This window comes from Pyrus communis, chromosome 14 (genome assembly GCF_963583255.1).
Source record: "Pyrus communis chromosome 14, drPyrComm1.1, whole genome shotgun sequence".
Taxonomy (NCBI): Eukaryota; Viridiplantae; Streptophyta; class Magnoliopsida; order Rosales; family Rosaceae; genus Pyrus; species Pyrus communis.
In genome coordinates, this window is record NC_084816.1 from 24939389 (window position 1) to 24960646 (window position 21258).

General features: G+C 37.6%; 3 protein-coding genes across 3 annotated transcripts; 1 reads left to right on the top strand and 2 right to left on the bottom strand.

Annotated features, from left to right (window-relative positions):
* Nucleotides 1–2578: 2578 nt before the first annotated feature.
* Nucleotides 2579–6357, top strand: LOC137715720 (probable polygalacturonase). Its single transcript, XM_068455061.1, has 7 exons — nucleotides 2579–3117; nucleotides 3464–3540; nucleotides 4012–4326; nucleotides 4552–4672; nucleotides 4769–4943; nucleotides 5056–5126; nucleotides 5214–6357. The coding sequence occupies exons 2-7, from the start codon at nucleotides 3529–3531 to the stop codon at nucleotides 5879–5881; spliced, it is 1362 nt and encodes a 453-aa protein (XP_068311162.1). The 5' UTR covers nucleotides 2579–3117; nucleotides 3464–3528; the 3' UTR covers nucleotides 5882–6357.
* A 117-nt stretch (nucleotides 6358–6474) lies between these two features.
* On the bottom strand, nucleotides 6475–8603 carry LOC137715721 (major allergen Pru ar 1-like). Its single transcript, XM_068455062.1, has 2 exons — nucleotides 8303–8603; nucleotides 6475–7038 (listed from the first exon to the last, which is right to left on the bottom strand). Exons 1-2 carry the CDS (start codon nucleotides 8484–8486, stop codon nucleotides 6740–6742), a joined length of 483 nt encoding a protein of 160 aa, XP_068311163.1. The 5' UTR covers nucleotides 8487–8603; the 3' UTR covers nucleotides 6475–6739.
* A 1519-nt stretch (nucleotides 8604–10122) lies between these two features.
* LOC137715826 (kinesin-like protein KIN-14I) lies at nucleotides 10123–16014 on the bottom strand. The gene is made up of 19 exons (XM_068455173.1): nucleotides 15681–16014; nucleotides 15269–15435; nucleotides 15021–15164; nucleotides 14597–14842; nucleotides 14426–14497; nucleotides 14093–14161; nucleotides 13862–13939; nucleotides 13646–13753; nucleotides 13482–13563; nucleotides 13281–13376; nucleotides 13006–13179; nucleotides 12787–12893; nucleotides 12504–12682; nucleotides 12180–12341; nucleotides 11805–12058; nucleotides 11547–11710; nucleotides 11283–11474; nucleotides 10601–11088; nucleotides 10123–10507 (listed from the first exon to the last, which is right to left on the bottom strand). The coding sequence occupies exons 1-19, from the start codon at nucleotides 15805–15807 to the stop codon at nucleotides 10384–10386; spliced, it is 3033 nt and encodes a 1010-aa protein (XP_068311274.1). The 5' UTR covers nucleotides 15808–16014; the 3' UTR covers nucleotides 10123–10383.
* Between the last annotated feature and the right edge of the window lie 5244 nt (nucleotides 16015–21258).

Genomic DNA, 21258 nt, shown 5'->3' on the forward strand with positions numbered 1-21258 from the left:
GATGTACCATCCGTATTCCCGTCACAACTAAAAATTTCTCGTGTGAAAGATTGTACAATGGATTGGAAAACTAGGATTATGACATGAGTCATTAGATTAGTCAAGAGATGTCTTAATGTTGTTATATGGTGTAAACTATAAGTACCTAAGTGTAATTATAACAATTACAGTTAATTAATTAATCAAGCATATATACTTTGAATTAATTTGTAAATGCAATAGCATATATGTTTTTGTTGGTTGGTGCGTAAACTTACAAGTTTAAGTTTCTTACTCATGTATTTTGTGTTTTAATAAGATACGCATATGACAATCCAATCGAGGTGATAATCGGGGATACATTGCAAACTCTTCTTCATTTATGTTACAATACGTAGTTATTCCAGTATGATACAGATGTTTCTAATTATTGTGTTAGTCCCCTCTAGTCCTATATATAAAATCAATCTAAAAGACTCTCTTCTTGATCTGTAATGATGATTTAGATCAATGAAAGAACACGATCTTGGTTCCTAATCTGGAAAACATACGCACATATTCACTTACATTGTTACATAGATATATAAGAAAGGGACATAGTGTTAAAGAAATCAACCCCATCTCATTAAAGGACCTACACAAATCTAGAATAAAGAATTCTAGAACATTCACTAAGGTTGGTTAGCTAGATTATCCAAGTTAAAGTAGTACTTTGTAGAAATGACTAGAATGTTGTTTCTTAAGTTGGTGGAAGAGTCTAGAAGAATGGTGAGGATTCCACCAACATGCAAGATTAGTGTAGATAATTCTAGCTTAGGAAGTTAGTGGAATTATCTGGATATCTTTAGCATGGTGTGTCCATACTTCTCCAAGGTTCCATCCATGCCTATAAAAGGAGAAGGCATCCACACCATTTGTAACAACAAATCAACAACCAACCAACCAAGCTTGTAAGCAAGCAAGCAAGTGAGAGTGAGAAGAAAGAGTAGTCTTGTAAGAGTGTGAGTGGTCTAGAGTTTGTCTCTAGAAAGTGAGTGAGTCATAGCTTCCCAAGAGTGTCCTTGATAGTTTGTGTTGTAATATTTTGTGTGTGTAATACAAGTAATTTGTTTACTTGTATTGTCTCTCCAACACTTGTGTTAGAGTTGTGTACTCTAAGTTTTTCACCCCAACACATAGTTTTACAATAGCTCAAGACAAATACGTCTTTGCAACACAGACACATGAATATATGTAAATTGCCATTTTCCTTCTTCATAGCAGACTGAGGTTAGAGACTTGAGAGTGCAACATTTTGGTTAAGAAGTAACATTTACACACTAGGAATTAATTGGTGTGGACGTGGATCCTATCGTGTCTAGAACTTTGCTTGAATGATTTTGCACAAAGAAGATTTCGTTGCCTAAAATTTTTTACCGACGAATTTATACTTGGCGCGACGTATCATTTTTTGTTGGGCGAACACTTTTCTGTAGTTGTGTAGGCACCTACCATAATGTCTAATGGGGTAGAGAAAACTTAGCTATCTTTAAAAGACACACGACGATGGTATCTCAAGTCACTCACTCATTGTTCTATGTTTAACCGTACATTAGTAACTTAAGATATCATTATCATAGCATTCCAAACACATTAAAAGTTCTTCTCGTAACGGAGGACCCCTCGACCCCTCTCCTGCAGTTATGATGCCTACCACTGCTGCCCAGTAACACTCATAGTGTTCTACAAGAATTGAGAGACACAAAACTACAACACTGGGCTCCAATTCACTAATAAAAAATAAAATAAAGCAAAGTTACGGTCTTTGAAAATTAACCAACCAACCCCATGACCCCATGTCTTTGCAATATGTCCCTCTCAGCCTTCGCAAACAAAAAATCCACAAAAACATGAAAAAAGAAAAGGAGAAGAGAAAGAGCTTTAATTAATTGAAATTAGTGTGGCAAGTACTAAAGCTTGTTGCTTTATGATACATCTGGCCGTTAGCGGCCAAATATTGAAATTCTCGGTGGCGGTTGCTAGCTGGTTTTCTTGGTTCCCCTCCTCCACTGCCACCGCTGCGGGTTCTCCATGTGATTCTCCCCTTTATCCGAGGGTTTTTTTGTCAATATACTCAAAAGCATATAGTTATCGTCAGCCTTATTCTAGAACCAGAAGCACTTACCAGCTTCGTTTCTGATAAATAAGCTCTGGCAATATCATGCCAATCCCTTCTTTTATGGTTTTTGACGAGGTTAGGATATTTATATATACAATTTTACAACGCAGTATTACGCCAAATACTTATCATTAGGTATCAAACTTATCTTACACACATGAAATTATTGGAGATATATGTGAGTCGAACATGAGACAATATAAAATATCGATTACAACTAAGTATCAAACTCATCATTGACATATTGTATAGGTGAGTCGAACATAAAATAATCGAACAGAAAACCAATACTTCGTAGGCAACGTGGCATGTGATGATGTAACAAAGTAAGTAAATAGTAGGCATTATATGTTGACTAACATATGGCGCAGATTTTGGCAAAACAACGATAAGTCTTGGGAGGAAACCAACTAGAAGAAGAAAACAAAGACGCGTTCGTCAGTAGAAGTGTTTGATTTGATGTGAATCCGAGAATTGGATGTGCGACCGTACGAGGAGAAGGAGGAGTGAGGGAATAAATATCCCTCTGATAAGCAGCAGCACAAGGGCCAGACAATCACTCATAGAGGAGGAGCAGACGAGGGCGGGCCCACACATGACGGCACAAGTAGTTGCAACCTGGCGCTTTGGCAACTTGGGCTGACGCCAGCCTCGCAATATCGACACATCACTGACATTATGGTCCTCCGCCCCACCCCCGTGCGCAGCACCCAACAGGGAAGTTGAAGACGTGACTAAAACGATATCTCGAACCGATTACGCATTGTGTATCCTTATTACACATTTTTGTTATTTGAAAATTTTAAAACAGTATATAATTAATTTGAGATAGCTTGCAACATCAATCAAATCCTCAAATTAGGTACAAAGATTTTGACTGTTTTTGTGTTTGTGCAAGAGGGTTTTGGGGGCCAAGATTGTGTCGGAAAGACATGATTTGTGTTGGGAATCGTGGAGGTTTAATTCAATTTCTATATTTGGTAAGGAACAGGATTAACTTAATTTCTAAACTTGATTAAGGAACAAGATTACCTTTTTATTGTCGAAGATTTTGTAAAAGAAAAAAAAAAACATTATTATTCAGATTTGAACTTTCCAACTTTGATGCGTGGAAAATGCTTTTTATTGTTGTGCAAATTGCAAATTGCAAATTTCTGCTGGCCTTGTCCTTTTTTAGCTGTCGTTTTTTCTCACCACCCGTTTGTTTTTGTTTTCATGTACATCATTGGCATTTTATACCCCAAACCCTCCTCTTACTTGTTCCCTTTTTCCTTGTCCTTCTTCTTCTTCTTCCTTCTGTTTCATATTTTTACTGGGTTTTTGCAGAGTTTTTAGAGGCTGCTGCTCTCTCAGTTTGGTAATTTGCTGTTAAGTGGAAGGGCAAACGACTAATGAAGAGCCTAGTAAGTACGTTGGTTTTGATTTCTAATGTTTGATTCGTGTGTGTGTGTGTGTGTGTGTATGTTGGTTTTGAATTTTCATCGTCTGGGAATCTGCAAAAGATGATCTTTCTGATCCAATGGTTGTTGGTTTTTAGTTTTTACATTGTACATCGGATTTGCGTACGATGTTTGTGAAAGACATCCACAAAAATGGAAGATTAGTTTTTGTTTATGATTCATGATTCTCAGATTAGATTGCTTCTTTGTTTTGCCTAAATTGTCGAGATCTTCGGACATCGAATGTTGTATTCTTTAGTCTGTTTTACAGTCAATATTCATTGATTTTTTTCGTTCGCGCTTTCTGTATCGTTGATTAAGGTTTCGATTTTAGTGTGTTTTTCTTGGTGTTCTACCAAGTTAGTCGCAGGATTTTTGAAGACATATCCCCAACTTCCCTTCAACGTTAATTTTCTTTTATTTCGCATTTTTCAGCTGGCTCTGGTTTTGGTTCTGGCATTTACTAGTGCTGAGTATGATGGAGAAGGAAAGGACAGAGAATGCGAAAGGAAGAAGCTTTTCGATCCCAGACCTCACAGTGTGTCACTCTTGGAGTTTGGGGCAGTTGGAGATGGGAAAACATTGAACACAGTCGCCTTCCAAAACGCTATCTTCTATGTCAAGTCATTTGCTGACAAGGGTGGTGCTCAGCTCTATGTTCCACCCGGCAGGTGGCTCACCGGGAGTTTTAACCTCACCAGCCACCTCACGCTCTTTTTGGAAGCCGGTGCCATCATTCTTGGATCCCAGGTTCACATATAACACAAATGAAAATTCTTTCTCTACACCATTCTCATTCTGCACACTGTTGTTTATTTATGTCTCGATCTTCCTTTGATTTATTCAATCTAAAGGTCGGAAATAAACACGGGTGTCCGGAAATCACTTTGCTGACACAAATTTTACTCTGCTTTGTACCAATAAAAACTTTTCCGCTTCTGTAAAAATTGCTCATTTTTGGCAATGCTTATGCAGGATTATGCTCACTGGGAAATTGTGGAACCCCTGCCTTCTTATGGTCGAGGGATTGACTTTCCGGGTTGGAGATATCGTAGCCTGATCAACGGAGACAATCTAACCGATGTGATGATAACAGGTGAGGATATTCATCCGTAAAATGGTTGTCTGCTGAGATATATCCGAGTTCTGCTCTTCTTACGTAACTATTTACATATTCAATAAATTTTACCAGGTGATAATGGAACCATTGATGGGCAGGGTTTCGTCTGGTGGGAGCAATTCAGCTATCATGCATTGAATTACAGCCGACCACATCTAGTCGAATTCACCAGATGCGAAAATGTCACTGTATCGAATTTAACCCTCTTGAACTCCCCTGCTTGGCACATTCATCCGACATACTGCAGGTACTGCTCGTAGCTTATGAGGTCAAATGTCACTTTTCTTGTATGCTCAACTCTACCAGATGCATTTCAAGAACTGATCTGATGTTAATCTATATGTGTCAAAATAATGCAGGAATGTGCAAGTTCTGAACATAACTCTCCATGCTTCTCCTGCGTCTCCATACACTAACGGTATAGTCCCAGGTGCGTCAAAAATTCTGTTCACACTGTTTATCTATCACTGCATCTCCATATACAAAGCCTAAATATCTTTCGTTACGTGTAACTCAGATTCTTCCGAACATGTTTGCATTGAGAACTGTAACATTAGTATGGGGCATGACGCAATTGTTCTCAAGAGCGGTTGGGATGAGTATGGAATTGCCTTTGGAAAACCAACCAAAAATGTGCACATCCGTGGCGTTAACCTTCAGTCTTCTTTAGGCTCCGGCCTGGCATTTGGCAGCGAGATGTCTGGAGGCATATCGAATGTTCGTGTAGAGCAGCTTCGTCTACATGACTCATTCATCGGCATTGCACTAAAGACAGCTATGGGAAGAGGAGGTTATATGAAAGACATAGTTATATCCAATGTCGAAATGGAGAATATTCGCTTGGCAATTGAGGCTACTGGTCAGATCGGTTTGCATCCTGATGAAAAATTTGATCCCGATGAACTACCAGTTGTTAAAGGAATCACCTTCGAGAATATGGTTGGCACTAATGTTACATTAGCTGGAAACTTTTCTGGACTCGAAAATTCACCTTTCACGTCCATCTGTCTCTCAAATATCTCATTCACCCTCACTTGGAATTCTTCTACCTCGTGGTTCTGTTCCAATGTGATCGGTTTTTCACAGGAAGTTTCTCCCAAACCGTGTTCAAACCTCCGGGACTCGGCTTTTAACTCTTCCTCAGCTTGCTTCTTTCCGTTATATAATTATGCTTCAGTTTTGTGAGATCAACATCGAAAAGACAAAATCACCGGTTCCTTGCAGTCTGTACATTAGATACGGTTTATACAGGAGAATTTTCCAATAAAGCTCCAACTTCGAATCTTCCATCTCTATACAAACAGGCATTCTCTGCCTTGCTACGAGATCTTCCCAATCATTGTGGCATCCTGATAGGCTCACGTAGAGCCTCATTTCTTCGTGTACAAGGAAATTTTGGTAGTGCAGTACAACTCAGATAGTCATTTGCTTCCATTGTGTTTTTAGTTTTTCTTTGAATTTCTTTATCTACAATGTAAATTTCGCGTAATGTGGACTGATACCAGTTTAATCACTCATCATGGTCTGGCACTGAGAGGGTTAAGTGACTGATGTGATTGAAATTATGAGTAATTCGAGTTTAATGTACTGATTAAGTCAAGTTTGGTAATGAATGGACTTGTGCACCCTGCGGTTTAGTTGGTTCTGTCATTGTCCGTATTGTTGGAGGGAAACTTATCTGCACATATGGTACAGTAACGGTATTTCAAGCCAATCACGCATTGTCACATATTTAGATGTTTACGGAAGTTCATTTCTTACTTTCCCACATGATAATGTTGCAGATGAAAATAACCATCCGCTTTTTCTAAGCTTCACTGCTAGTTTATATATTTCTCATGTCCAACGAAACTACAAACCAAAAACCGGATGAAAAGAAATATGCACACCGTGAAAGTTGACCGGAAAAGAAGAACGACAGAGAATAAAAAGGGTTTTTCACATATAAGCCCGTGACAGAATGACGGAAAATAGAAAGAGGTTTTCACATATAAGCCCGCCCCGCGACAACTTTACACGAAAATGCAGCCGAGGCTGCTGCAACTATTCGTAAGCCCCGGGACTTTCGAAGAGGTAAGCTTCAACAACTTTGTACATGCCCATTGCTCTTTCTTTGCCACCCCTGATTTCTTCCTCATTGATCTCCAAGTCACCGGCGGCGTGGTACTCACTCATCATCTTACAAGTACATCCGCCGTTAGGGGAAGCTTGAAAGCTTACCTCATAAGAAATGGACTTAATCTTGTCCGCCAATACATCTCCTTCAATCAGAGTGTACTTGCACACCAAATTCTCCACGTCCAGTGCGTCTATTCTGTTCTTCATGTACTTATAACGCGTACCTGCACATCGTTGATCACAAAACACGTGCGAAATTAGACATGAAACAGAGAAATGTGCTTCCTTTTTACTCTAGCAATGGAGAGAAACAAAGGGAGGGTACAGATGGGAGAAAAGGAGAGTGTGAAAATCATTATCCTTATACTCAATTGACCAAAAGAAAATCCTTTTACTCAGGGTCATCAGTCACAAACAAGCGGTTGAAATTAGACATGAAATGGGAAAATGTGATGTGACGAAGATTTAATGGGGAGTTTCCGCACTCCGCGCCTGCCCTCCTTCCTTTTACTTTAGCAATGGACATAAACAAAGGGAGGATTAAAGATGGCAACGGTTGGGTTTCGGGACAGAAATTACATATTAATCATAATCATAACCGAAGTTAATTATGGGGGATTATTTATAACTATATTCACGGGTAATAGATTTTCCATAGGTTAACCGTTATAATCCATCTTCGTCCATGTAAAAAAACTATTCATTTAACTGACATAATATAATTTAATAGATACTAATTCCGTCATTGAAATCCACATCTAAATCATCAAAAACAATACAATACTTTCTGGAGCTGTTCATGATAAGCCAAATGTGATAGCAAATTACGGCAAATTGGTCTCATGTAAAAAAGGAAAGGGATGACAAAAACAAATAAAACAACCACTACGGAAAACAGACGGACCAAATTATCAAATAATTTTAGTACTTGCTGTGAATGTACATATGTATTCATATTATTATAGACGAAATAAATTATCATATAATTTCAATATTTTTAAATATACATACATATATATATATATATATATATTCATATGTATTATATCGCGGATTTGGGAACGGATGTGGATTAGGGGTCCCTATAACCATATTCAAACCGTAATTGAATAATATTTATGGTTTTCCCCAATATCCAAAACATACCCGAATTTTCATCCCCAAATCCATCATATTCGGGCAATTATCCACATTCATCGGGTTTGACAGATTGAATTGTCATCCCTAAGAAAGATGCAGAAGTAGAGAAAATATGAGTGTGAAAACCACTATTTTGTGATTGGGGTCATCGAACACAAGATTTGACGTGGGAAGATGATGATTTTAATAAAGAGTGATTTTTGCACTCCCCTTTTCTCTGCCTACCCTCTTCCCTTTTGCTTTAGCAACGGACAAACAAAGGGAGGACGCAGAAGTGGAGAAAACAGGAGTGTGACAATCACTATCCTTGTGATTAGGGTCATCGACACATGGTTTATCTATAATTACCCTCAGCAAAGTTGATCTGCTTGATGCTTCCTGCGCCGCCGTCGCCGTGGATGATTTCGATGCTCTTGATGGCCTGAGGCATGAGCTTGGGGATGAGATTGTGGGAGTCTATGATCAAGGCCTTGAACAACCTGTCTGCAGCAACTGGACTTGTAAATTCCTGGCTCAAACTTATGGAACTCATCGTAATTAGCTAACTAATTAGCCTTGCTAATATGAAAAATGATAATTAGAGTTGAGGGTTGAGAATTGAATTGGCTCAATATTTATAGATTGGAATTTCTAAATTTTATGTAGTTGGCTTTGTTGGACCATATACTACCTGCTATAAATGTAAGCCGTGGAACACAACATTTGACCTGAAAAATATTTTGTTGGCTAATGCCATTGTCAGATTATTAATTAATTATGATTAATTGTTTTATTTGCATGTGATGGATATGAAACTTTGTCTCATCAACTAACCGTTCTTGTCCTTAGTAGATTGTTAGAAGCATCTAAATCATTTTTAAGAAAATATAATGTACCAACTTGTTTCTTTTCCTCAATGCACCAACTTTTTTTTTTTTTTTTTTTTTTTTTTGTGGATAAGTACCTTTTGGTTGGAGATTAAAAATTTGGACTATTTTTTATTGTTGCGTGTCATTCATTTAAATATAAAATAATTAGATGATTTTTTTATGTTAAAAATGTTGGGTACATGTATCGATCTCTTAGATTAAGCCATCTTCAATGGATAAAGCTAAAAGTTCAAATGCTAAAAAATGACCCAATTGAAGCCCCTCTCCTAGCCTGGTTTTCGGGACCCAACTCTTCTGCTACATAAACTGATTCAAATCTAACGATTGGATTTGAAAATTTTCAATGGTCAAGAAGGCAACTGCTAATGTCGTCAGCTAGTCGTTAGTATTTTTTTAGGAGGAATTTAAAAAAAAAAAATTATAGCTTTTTCTATAAACATCTATCACATTTCTACACCATCTCTCATATCCTCTTCATCCTTACATACTATCTTATCTCATTTTAATTTAATTTCACATTCTATTCACTTCAAACACTATTTTCATGCATACATCTCTCTTACCTCTTCTAATAATCTAAACTAGCATATGGGCACACACAAAGTGTGTGAGAATTTTATTTTATTTTTGAAATAGAAGGAGAGAGGAAGAGAGTGATAGAGAATGTGGGAGTGAGAAATTTTTATTTTTTTTATTTTTTTAATTAGAGATATGTTAGGATTACATGTAGGTGAGACTTTGAAAAAAAAAGAGTAAAATTTGGTTGTGTGAAATTACATTTCTGCTCCATATTTCTTATTCATGTTCTGTTTTAATTAAAGGGTTAAACCGGTAATTTTATAAAGTTTTGATTGACAATAAGTGTTTTATTAATTAGTAGAGATTTACATACTTTTTTTTTTTCTTTTCAAACGGCCACTCTTCAACCAAAGGAAAGGTTGAGATTATATAAAGATAAGAAATCTGAAAACTTATTCATTTAGCAACACGTGATACATAAAAATCATGTCTGGATAACTTTATTTTATTATGATAGTTTAGTCTAATAAATAATTGAAGAACTCGAGATGATATGTAAATATGGCATGACACTGTTCATTCAAAAATAATTTCTTACAAGACTATAATTCTAGACGTGGCCATGTCTAGCCCCTTCATTTGAAGGTGGCCTTAGAGCCAACCAGCCAGCCTAAGAAAAGGCTAAGCATATTAATGTATAGAGATACGAACTCAAGAGTTCTGGTATATAGATAAACGGTTGCAACCGCTTAAAAATTTAGCATATCAATTACAAGAAAGTGGAAAAATAGAATTTATAGACAGTATTTGCCATCCACACCAAAGTATGGCAGGATTTGTCTGCATAACTCACTCTTAAACATATACAAGCAACTGGATTTATTGCTGCACTTGAACTGTATTTATATGAAATTACAAGAATAGTTTTTTTTTAAACAAGAAGAATGTAGTAACACCTCTGTCCGTAACAAATCAAAGAAATCATTGAAAAATAAAAGAAGAAAACCTGAATCACTCCCTCAACGTGTCTAGTTAACACCTCTACTTTCTACTCCCGGCTTTTCGTTTCATCTCAGCTGGAACTGGCTGCCTTGCAGTCCGATGTGGTACCCCGTTCAAAGGTTTTCGTGACAATGAAGGGCCTAGAGAAGGATTAAAACTTTTCCTGCAAAATCATTAGTAACTTCTTTAGCAAGCAGATTGTATAAAACTCACCAAACTAAATGTACATGCAAACAGAATGCCAAGTTCGAATTACCTTGGTTCTAGGCTTTTCACTGGCTTTCCATTAGGTTTCTTGGTTTTCGATGCAATGCCGTTGCCTATGCTAGTAAGTTTAGTCTGATTGAATTGCCAGAGCAAATCTGGCTCTGAAGAGTCGCTCGTGGCAGCATCAAGATCATCCATTTCATCGGTGCTAGCAACATTGAACCTGTTGCTTCCCACGAACATATTGTAGGATTGGTCTGGATAAACCTTCGAAGAATCCTGGAGATATTTCTGGTAGAAACCATCAGATAAATTCCCATTGTCTGCTCCCCAGGATCCTAAAGGATTTCCAAGCCTGCTTGCTTCTTGCTTGTTCACCATAACCTTATCAACCCACTCGCCTGAGCTCACGTCCCTATCATCCTCCTCACAGTTCTGGATAGGACTATCAACTGGGGGCCAGGGAGATGAATTCCCTAGTAGCTCATCAAGATCAAAGCTTTGTCTTTTTGTCCTCGAAGCAGAATTGTCGTCAAGCTACAAAAGGAAGACATCAAACAAGAGCACTAAGTTCACAATGATTCAAGCATACGAACTGAATACTTTTGAAAACAGGCAAGAAACTACAAGGCATGCCAGAAGAATGAGGCATAAAAAATTTGGCATGACATCCACTGACAGTACTAAAATGTTGGTTTCCTTCAGATTCACCATCAAAAGCTTAGACTTACCTCAATTTTGCCTACCATTGGTGTCCCGCAACCATTCAGATCGCCCATCATGTCTGTACCCTGACGGTTAGAATGAAATGGTGACAGCTCACTAGCTTTCATCCTGGATTTATCAGAGCTACCACAGACTTGGCGTTGATTGCGTTCAGCTTCCTCCTCCTTCCTGGCTAGTGATGCCCTAAGACCAGCAATCTGATAACAAACAAAATTTCAGTATAAGAATTGGAACGATGCAAGTCAGAGTGTGACAGAGAATGTGAAAACCTGTTCTTTGAGAGCTTTGACATCTGTGCTATCTTTGTTTACTTGGGCTGCACCAAGTTCAACTGTGGCTACTCGCTCTGCAAATTTGAGCGTGCTTATTGTTTCACCAACAGCATCTGGCTCAGGGCTTATGTGAACAAACATAAGTGTCTTCGCCTGTCCACCTGAAATATGATTACAAATAGAGAACCATTAACAAAAGTTTCTTGACAATCTAGGCAAAAATCTCTCGAGAAGGCATGAGTTAGTTAACCGTACCAAGTGAATCTTGGAGCAGCTGTGTTAGTTTACTATTTCTATATGGAACGTGTGGATTCTTTTGGGCAAGGGAAGCGATCACATCTCCTAAAGCTGAGAGGGATTTGTTAATATGTTGAGCTTCTTTTAGTCTATCTCCGGTCACCTCAGATTTGTCCACCCTCTCACTTCCCGCAAGATCAACCAGATGCATACAGCCACGAAGAATAGCTCCAGATGTCAAATCCCTTCCTTGAACATGAACAGTCAAGCAACTGCAGATTGATAAAAGTTAGAATTGGCTAATTGCAGCTTAAGTATTTACTCCCATTCAACCCTCTCCCTCTCCCTCCCGCTCACACACACACACACACAAAGAGAAGTTTAGATTCTCACCTGTGAGAACGACTACTACGGTCATTCAGGGCAGTTGCACCCACAACACGATTCCTATGTCCAAGGTTCATCAGATCAATAACATCAGATGTTGATGAGACAGGAACAAGATTTGCATCTGGCACATTGAGACCTGTCTGAGAACTATTACGAATTTCTAATGTATGAATGGTTAAGGAAAGCCTGGAATATGTGAAAGACAATGAAAGACAACATAAGTTTTTGGAGTCTCACAAGTGTTTGACAAGTAGCTTGACTAAAGCCAAATTTCATGACCTATTGGAGAAAAAAAATATATAAAAGCAGTAAACTAGTAAAGGATATCTTTTGTTACTCCCGTCAGTAACAAGGAGATCTCGTACTTGCTCGTTATAGATCTCGATCATTTGAACAGAAACATCATAACGGAAAATGTCCTTTCTTTGATCTGCTATAAAAAACAAATCTCCCAATGCCCTAAAATTTACACCTTGGCTTTTCTCCGTAAGCTCTCTGGGTCCACTCTAATCAATTAAACAACAAAAGTTAGTGATAGTATGTTAATCAATCAAGCAATCTACAGTTCACATAAAATAACATGTATACAGTGATAGACAGCTTATGTTACCATAGTGTAAGTTTTGCCCGATCCAGTTTGGCCGTATGCAAATATGCAAACATTGTAACCATCAAGGACCGACCGAATCAATGGGTGCATGTCAGAGAAAACATCAGCTGCGATGCAGTAGAAAATAACATTGTGACAAATATAATCAAATGTTTAGATTATTTAAACTTCGAAGACTATTTCCATCTTAGTAAACCTTCTTAAGAGAAGCTTACCAACCTTGGGTTGCAGATGGCCCGAATACTTTGTTGAAACTGAAGGACTTGCGTCCGTTCCCATGCCTTGCTGGGGTGTTAATAGTGATATTTCCATCTTCTATATGATCCACAGTACTTAAGCAGTTTGATACTCCAGATAAGAAGGGTCTCACTCGACAATAAACCCTGATACTTCCTAATCAACACACCATACAACTAATTAGACATTTTGAGGACTAGCATTATGAAGGCAGACACAAAACTTAGAGATTAGGCAGCCACCAATTATTCTATTACCCTTGAGGTCTTGGACTTGATTGTAAAGCTTTCGATTTTCTTCAAGAACTCTGTGATATCCACTCGCTGCTTGAGCTAGGCCATGAATGTGCAAACCTATGGAAGCAGAAAGTTGAATGAGTATAAAGATTTCTACTCACCACCCTCAAAAGGAAAAATGTCAACAAAAAACACCAAATATATTTCTTTCACAATTTATACCAATATTGTGGAACTCCTCGTGGAACTTCATTTTCATAAACTGAATACCAGATTTGGTAGTGTGAAGAGTTTGCTTTAGTTCCTGCAAATTTGATATACGGCATAAGTATGCTAACCAAAAAAAAAAATGTACTAATAAATATAAGATCACGGCTGAAACCTACCTGAACATCTCTTTGTTGTTGATCAAAGATCATTTGCTGTTTAAGGAGCCGACTTTTTGATTCCTCGTCAGATATGTAATTTTTATTGACAAGTGTTTTGTCTTCCATCTAATTATTATCACAAAAGGCAAAGATATTTGAGTTTCAATCAGTTATAGACTTCGACATTAAAATATGAATTTCACTAGCTGATCAGAAACTAAAGCACAACAATACCTTTTTATCACCAGAAGCAAATTTCATCGGAAATTTGTTTCCGTGTGAAACAGTCACATCTTTTTGACTTGGTTTTGTCTGTAAGATTAATTTGTAAGTACGTGAATGTATGAAAAAGAAACAAAGAGATAACCCTAATCATGTTGAATAGGTGAAAGCAGTTATCCCTGCCACAAGTTTTCCTGATAATGTTCAAGGGGTGAGAATTTTGAAGGTGAAAAACAAACATACCAATTCATGTTGGCTCAACATACGTTGCTCAAATTCCTCCACGAGCTTGCTTAGCACAGACTCTACCAACTGTTGCACATTCGAATAAAATAATCCAATTAAGCAGCAGCAGCAATGTCACAAGATATCACCGAGAGTGAATCAATAGTACATTATAGGTAGTTGTATCAAAGAATCAAACAATGCCTTTTTTCTCACAAGTTAAAAACACAATTCGCTTGGTTAAATGCAGACCAGTTAGACAATATTAAGTAGCAGATATGAGTGGTACAAAATGAGAGAATGTTTCCGCCACTAAATTAGAAATAGGTCAGAGACTGCATTAAAACTTACCATCGGAACTTCTTCAGGCTTCTTATCTAATAAAACTGCGCGAACAAGCATACTCAAGGAGTGAGAATTAGGCTGCAATAACTCAAAACAAGAAGGGGGAACTTAAAGTTACTACTCAAGAATGCAACAATACACAAAACAAAATTGATAATATAAGGTTAGGTTACCAACCATCTTTTTAGAATTAAGGTCAGAGGACAGAGCACTCAAAGATTTGTCATTCATTGAGGAAGTCCTTGACAGCGAGTTCGTGAATGGCTCCGAATTTTTTCTTACAAAAGGCTTGGCAGAAGTAGTAGGTTTTATGTTTGCACCAAATTTCGATATGCCATTTGGCCCATTTCCCCCGGTCTGTTTCCCCTCACTGTAAGATTTAAGCACCAGAACCGTATTCACAACCCTTGCAGATTTCCCTCCCTGAAGGATAACAAAATAAAATGTATAGATGTTAAAGAAGTGCTTATCTTAGAAAATCTAATTCTGAAAACTGTAGTTGCCGGTCACAAGTTCCGGTATTTCAGCGCGCATAGAAACCTATCCAAAATAAATTTCTATGCAAAAAATGAAGAATACATTTTTGTGTAAAAATACATACTTGTTCCAAATCAGATGCCTCAAACGTGGGAAGTCCCATCCCCTGAATAGCAACAAGGAAGTTCCTCACATTCTCGAAGTACTGAAATGCAGACAAAGCCGCCCCATCAGGAATCAATGCTGAATCACATGGACTTTCTACCACCTGAGAAAATTAAACAGTGTAAACAACTGCCCAATATTTACAAATTGAAATTGAAATCGAAAAGAAAGCCGGAAATTAGGATAGGATTATAGGATCAGGGTCACCTTGGGCACAACTCCAGGTTGAACTTTATTGATAGCATTGCAGAGGATAATCCCACTTCTCAATGCAAGCCTGAACTCTTCCTCCGAAGGCTCTGCCGGCATATCTTTAGCCGCAACAACGCCGATCACCTTTCGAAGCCACCCGGCCGCCTCATTTCTCCTCGATGCTACAGAACAAAGGTTAGCTCAATTAGCTCAAAGAATGAAACGAAACCCAATTTTCAAGTATTCAATTATTTCAAACTTAATAATTAAAGTAGATTAAAATGTTTTTGAAGTATCAGTTGGTAAAGTTAAACAAAACAAAGGAAAGATAGCTAATTTCTGTTTGGTTGCTGAGAAAAAAAATTCAATCTTGAATACAATCGAGAGATTTTGGATGGAAAAAAGAAAAGAAAAAAGAATTGAGTACCTGCTTCCTCAGCTTTTCGAGACTCCAACTTAAGATCGCCGAGGCGAGTGCCGTGCTGTTGAAGCACGTCCTCCACCATGGACGCAACCGAAAAAGACAATGCCGTTCCCCCTCCTGCCACTGCCATTTTTGCTCCTTCTTTCTTGCTTGCTTCCCCACCACTAACAAAGTAACCACTAACAATTTATCACTCGGACCCGAAACTCGAAACCAAACACTCTCACAATGTAGCCATCAATCAATCGAATCCCTCTCAACTTCTCAAAAAAATCCACACGAAATCAATGCAATTTCAGCTATGCTTCTGTGTTGCCGCCAGGAGAGAGAGAGAGAGAGAGAGTATCTGTGCCGTTGTTGTAGGTGGTGTTTGAATTGATGTAAAGGTTTCTTTGTTTTCCAATTTAGACTTCTCTCTCTTCGACAGTAGGTGAGAACTTTTGCTTTTCTCTCTCTCTCTCTCTCTCTCTGACTTTCCTTTTCTCCGAACCTACTCTCCCCCGCCCAAAGCTTCTCCGAGCCTTCCCAGGTTTATCCCAAATTACCAAACTACCCTCATTTCTTTTGAAAAAAAAACAATTAATATTGATATTATATATGGACTCTGACTCTCAATTCCGAACTGTTAAAAAATGGCAACATCTTCTGCCAACAATGGCATGTGAGGTTGGTAGGCGCCGACGGAAAGCGTGGGGTTGGGTTTGGCGACACGTTTCGGGTTAACATTCTAAGGCCTTCCGCAGTCATTTAAGTGAATATGAAACTTTATATAAGAATCAAGCAGCCTGAATTTGATACATTTTCACACCACGACTACATTAGTGTGATTCAATAATTATGAGGGTCATATTTTCTTACATACTGTAGAAGTGTGATCTTTATATGAGTTCAATATATTAGAGGACATATATTCTGTCATTTTAAGTTAATCCTTTTTATGAAAAGCTATTTAATGTTCTAACCCAAAAAGAAGAAAATTATTGCTCTTAAGATGGGAAACATAATACCCACTGGGGTGTCAGTTAGAGCAACTCCACCTTTGCTAAGGCCCCTAGGGATATTCACTATTTAATTCACTCATTGAACAGTAACTGCCTTTTGCATCTCCATCCCTACACTGAATAGCCCTAACAATATGCAATAAAATATTAGTATTTTTTTATTTATAAAATAATACAAAATAATTTTATTTGTAATTTCGGATAAGATTTTTAATCATTTTCGTTGCACCACGTGTCATTATCCGAAAAGACAATTATTGGTAATTTCGAATAAGATTTTTAAATTTTTTATTCACATAATTAATCTCTGCCGTTGGATTAAAAAAAATTTGAATTCAAACACTCCAGATTGTGCCACGTGGTACAACGGTAAGATTTCAGAATTTTAAACTGCTTTTTTTTTTTAAATTTATAAAGCCGAATAACGTAGACCATTGATATCAGATTCAACGGCTGAAATTAAATAAGGTTTTAAAAAAAAAATTTACCGTTGGAAATCCAATGGTCTATAAATTGTTGTCGTTGAAATCCAACGGACGTGGGGAAGCCACGTGGCCTCCCCAACGGTAACATTTCTGAAACGCGCCACAGGGCCCCAGGTTTGAAACCTTGTCGGACAACGCGCACCCACGCGCGCTTGAAGCACACGTGCCTAACGCAAAAAATATATAAAACATGGCTGACTTCGCCCAAACGTCAGCCTGGCGTCACGTGGCCTTCGGGCTCTCAGGCCGGCTACTCGTGTTGGGCCTCTCCCTTGGGCACGCTCGGGCTCAATCACCAGCACACGCTGGACCTCATTGCTCGGGCTATCTAGCCCTGTTTGAGAGCCAGTCCATCGAGCTATTGCCCATAGTGAAACTGCTCTTACAACGCTATATTTGTGAATAGTTGGAGAACATTGAATAATATTAATAAATCAATAACTTATTATAACATAAATAAATTAATATTAATACGTGAAATTTTGACAGACTATTTTGCATGTAGGGAACACAATTCATTTGTCACAATAACCATTTTTCTGTATGAGATATGATTTTACAAGTATGAAAATCTTTGCCCGACGATTTGGATAGTGAATGGAGGTCCAAATTAGTTTAAGGTTTTAAAACTAATAATTAAGATTCATGAAACCTACCATGCACTATATGCTTCAAATCCAAAATCTCTTTTAATCCTTGATCATCACTCGTGTTTTTTTTTTTTTAATCAAAGTCGTGTTTGCTAATTTGATAATGATGGCTAGTGTTTGTTTGTGCCACTATTGCCTTAATTAAACGACAATAAAAAAAACCGGGGGGGGTGTAGGGGGGTCGGTGGGGTGTTGGGGTTTGTGGGTTGAGGGGGAGGAATTCGGCCCGTCACAATTTGTTATTCAACTAGTTTCGAGCTATCAGCTTGACTCTTTTTCTTGATTCAAATGTTCAACCACCTTTCTGATGAAACTAGGAGGGAACGAATTTTAAAATTTTCTAGTGCATGTCAGTGTGTATATATATATATATATTTGTCGTTTTCAATCCATTTGACAAACCTCTAGCTCTGAAGCCATATATATAATTTGTTTAAGAGTTTGAAATTCAAATATTATATATGGGATTGTGGTTAAGTTGTTTCAAAGCAACGGAAACATGTGGAAAGTTAGAAGACCTTCACACAAACTTGGGCAAGTGAAAACTTCGAAGGCAAGATGAAAGAAATCGACATTATCCAATTATCCAATACATCCAAGATACTATATGTAATGAAGGGTAGTGGGCGACTAACTGGTTGGTCGTGTGTTTTATCAGGTAGCAGAAACGGTTGCTGAAAACAGTAGTAACCGACCGCTAACGGGGCTAGGTTGAGTTAGTAAGGCGTAAGGATTATTCTCTTTGCTAAATCAAGGCATATAAGTTTGAGTTATTCTCTTTGCTAAATCAAGGCATATAAGTTTGAGTTTTGATGCCGACAATCTCTTTTGGTGGACGATCTATAAAAACTAAGAAAAAGGTAAGACCCCTCTGTAAGTTCTCAAATAAACTTATGGTATGCTTTGACTCTGAGATGAGGTACCCCCAAAAAAAAAACTTCTGAAAAAAAAAAAAAGTAACCGACGGACCTTTGAGTTATCTTATTAGGTCGTGTGATCATGGGATTAACCACTATTCAATAACCGTACGTACCCCAAGTATCTAGAGACTATTGCCTTGAGCTCTAATTAGGTCATGTGATCATGGGATTAACCACTAATTAGCTTGGAACTGTTTAGGTCAAAATGTTGGAACGAACCCTAATATGCTAAGAGATCAATTTAAAAGGTACCGGTACACCATTTATGTGGCATCTCGTGTCAATGGCACAACGTTATGTAAGTGGAAGAAAAGTTACATATAACGTTGTATTATTGACACAATACGATTGGTAGTTGGGTTCCTATAAGTCCTCTTGTATTAAAGCGTTAAAACTTTCTTTCTGCGATACTACTATATGATAACATGGGCAAATGTGCTATAATATCATTAACAAAGTTAAGGTTTCACTCTAAAAGTCATGTGTAATGTTATTTAGACACACAAAGTTGATCACATTACTGATACATACTCTAATATGTCATGCACACAATGTGATCAACTTTACAAGTTTAAATATCATAACAATGTATGAGTAACTCAACTCTTTATAAGCTCTTGAAAAAGTTTGTTTTTCAATACAAGACAACTCCTCATGTTTTTTATTACAATCATTACTTGACACAACCTCTCATATATATATATATATATATATATGATGAAATGGCATGCAATTACTTTACCTCTTATACGTAGGGTTTCGCTTTATTTATTACGAATCTCTTGCAAGATTTTGTGACAATGTGACTAGGAAGAGAACAAACTATTCGAGCAAGGTAACAGTAATAGTATGCGTTTTGGGCCTTTTGGCAAGAAAATGTTATGCGCATCGCATGATGGGAGCAACGGAAGCAAACAGACAAATGGGACATGATGGGAAGCATGGGGCATGCATACGCATCGCAGATCGATGGCTTCAACGTTCGAAAAAATTCAAATCGTAGCTTCGGTGCCGAACCTCCAGGTATGGATAAAGTGAAGGCCCCACGTAGTGCGTCTTTACCGGTCCTACTCGCGACCGCTCGGCGGGAATCTAATGTATGAAAATCCTTCTAAATTTGCGTAATTTATTACTTATTTAAAAATAAAAAGAAATTCACATAATTAGTGAGATTCATCAAAACATAGAATTCCAAGTTAATAGTGAAAGTATTATTCCAAAAGTTATCAAATTAAAAGGCACCAGAGAGTTGCTAATCATTATTAGTTTTTTTTTTTTTAATAAAAAAAAATTGAACATGATGGTGGTTTCATTACTGTAGTCCACCCTTCCATCATTCCGAAGGCCAATAAGACTCAGAGAGACATGTCAGTCTCTTTTGACCACCATCGTGTGATTCATCAGCGCCAAGAATCGAACTCAGGACGTGCCGTGTGAAATACGAGTCAGGAATTTGTATCTAACCACTGGGTCACCCCATGATGGTACTAATCATTATTAATTGTACAATCCGTTTTTCTCACCCCCTCTAATCCAAGATAATCGTTACTTTACTTATGGATTTACGCCACGTATTCTGGAAGGAATGTAACAATTACCTTGGGTTAGGAAAGTGAGCAAATAAGGACTAAGTAGTTATAATAAAAGGTTGTCAATAGTTGGATTATAATTGCAATTACCAATTTCAGAAAGATTATATGTCATAATAGCCACATGGTCATCATGCCATATGGGTGAAAAACATAAATTGATCGCAATCACATGTTGAGAGGTGGCCAGCTAAGGTGATACATCCCATGAATGCCTTTGTAGGTTCTCCATCCCTTTCTGCAACGGCATTGCGCGGGTTTATGCACACAAAGATGGAGAGCATGTGGCAAGAGAAAATAGTTGGATAATCTCTTCCATCATCGATAAAGCCTATATCTATTTCGTTATGTGACGTAATTAGATACATACAGGTGTTGACACACAAAATTTTAAATTGTGAGAATTTACTTGACATAAATACACTGTCATGGTGACATCTTATGCCAATGAAATAAATAAAAGTGTAAGTTTTTGTGCAATGTATTAATTGTTATATTGATATAAGACACTAAATGACGATGTATCTGTGCCATGTAAGTTGTTATATATGCTACATTATATTGTCCTATAATGAAAACATTACACGACATCATCCCATGGCGGATTTTTTTCTCTAACGAAAAAGAAAGTGGTCCTCAATTGTAAGCAAAAGTATCATATAAGCAAGCATATTAGTGGGCGATAAAAAGAGACCAAAACATACTTTATGAACAGAAACCTTGTCCACATAGATGCAGTTTTTATTAAGTTAGAAATATACTTTTTAACAACTTTGGATCATACAATCTAATCAACCTCTACTGTACTCATGATTTTCGCATCTAATTAATCTTTGCCTTTTTCGTTTCCTAATTTGGGCAGAGTCCAAAGAAATTTTACAAAGTCAAGAAACCCCTTGACTGTAATCCCTCAATTACAGGTATTATGTTGTGTTT